Raw genomic sequence first — 1,236 nt, 5'->3', positions numbered from 1 at the left:
AAGGAAAAAAACAACACCACCGTTCGCACCAACAGCTTGACTTTCGCAGAAGTAACACCACTAACAGCTGACACAGGGTCACTCACCACAGCAACTCCCTCATGAGCTCCTCCTCCTCCTGCGACATCTGGACAGGCAGGAGAGCTCGCACTTTACTCAGGCACAGCCACAGTGTCTCCACGTCCTTCTTGGTGTTGCTGCTGATGACGTAGGTCTTCTCCAGGGCCGTCATTAGCTCCCCGATGCTGTTATACTGTCGCAGTAACAGGCTGTAGGGAAATATTTTTTCTTTAGGTGGAGATAAGGATACATTTTTGGTCTTTATATGAAAATCATTTTTTGTATACAATTTTTAAATGTATCACGTGTCTCCCATCTTTACTTTATGTGCACGTCTATACAAATATTATTTTTCGTATAAAATTTTTGTGTGCCCACCTTTAGTTTATCTATATGTCTATTTACATAGTGCATCAATTTCTAGATTCTTTTGGATATATATAACCATTTAAAAATATTATTTCCATGATGTTTACGTTTTTATGACCATCACTAACCATCTGTATCTATGCCGATTAAAATTTTATCTCCGTATTAACTTCAGGTAAGCATACCTTTTTAACAATGTAGAATACTGGCTTTCCATGATACTTTCTATTTACATTAATAGACACTATTTACAGTGCATGACCAATATAAGCTTCACTATTTTCCACAATGTTTACGTCTTTACCACCATCACTAACGATCTGTACCTATGCCGATTAACATTCTATCTCTATATTAACTTATATTCAGGTAAGCCTATCTTATTAACAACGCAGTAACCTGACTGCTTTACTTATATCAGTTAAAATTTTGCAAAACATCTATTTTAATCTTACTTTCGAGACGATAGTGTATCCCTCATTCCATCTCCTTTCTGCGCCTCCGTCAGCCAAGGCTCCCGCTCGACTCACCTGAACATCTCCCTGATAAGAATAGGGTTCTCGATGAAGGTTTCGGATGCCCAGCGAACGATCGTGTTCACCAGGACCTTCTTGAACTTGTCGGCGCTGTCGAGGGCGATGGGTTCCTTGGCCGGGGGTTCCGGAGCCTCCTCCTTGTTCCCGCTGAGGATGGCAAGGACCTTCGACATCACGCCCTTCGATTCGGGTTCCGGTGATTCCTGCAGGAGGGACGAAGACGGGTATGCATTAACGATTGCTTGGGCATGGATGCGTGTTTGCGAGTGGA

At 42.2% G+C, this 1,236-nt stretch overlaps 1 protein-coding gene across 1 annotated transcript in view; it reads right to left on the bottom strand.

Annotated features, from left to right (window-relative positions):
* LOC119591821 (ryanodine receptor-like) overlaps window positions 1–1,236 on the bottom strand; it is a 15,858-nt gene that overhangs the window by 11,886 nt on the left and 2,736 nt on the right. The window contains exons 3-4 of the mRNA XM_037940565.1: window positions 960–1,206; window positions 87–269 (exon numbers count right to left, since the gene is read on the bottom strand). Coding sequence (XP_037796493.1) covers window positions 87–269; window positions 960–1,206 — 430 coding nt within the window. The remainder of the gene's footprint in view (window positions 1–86; window positions 270–959; window positions 1,207–1,236) is intronic.

This window comes from Penaeus monodon, chromosome 29 (genome assembly GCF_015228065.2).
Source record: "Penaeus monodon isolate SGIC_2016 chromosome 29, NSTDA_Pmon_1, whole genome shotgun sequence".
Lineage (NCBI taxonomy): Eukaryota > Metazoa > Arthropoda > Malacostraca > Decapoda > Penaeidae > Penaeus > Penaeus monodon.
Note: the sequence above shows the minus strand (reverse complement) of the source record. Positions and strands in the feature narration are given on the sequence as shown.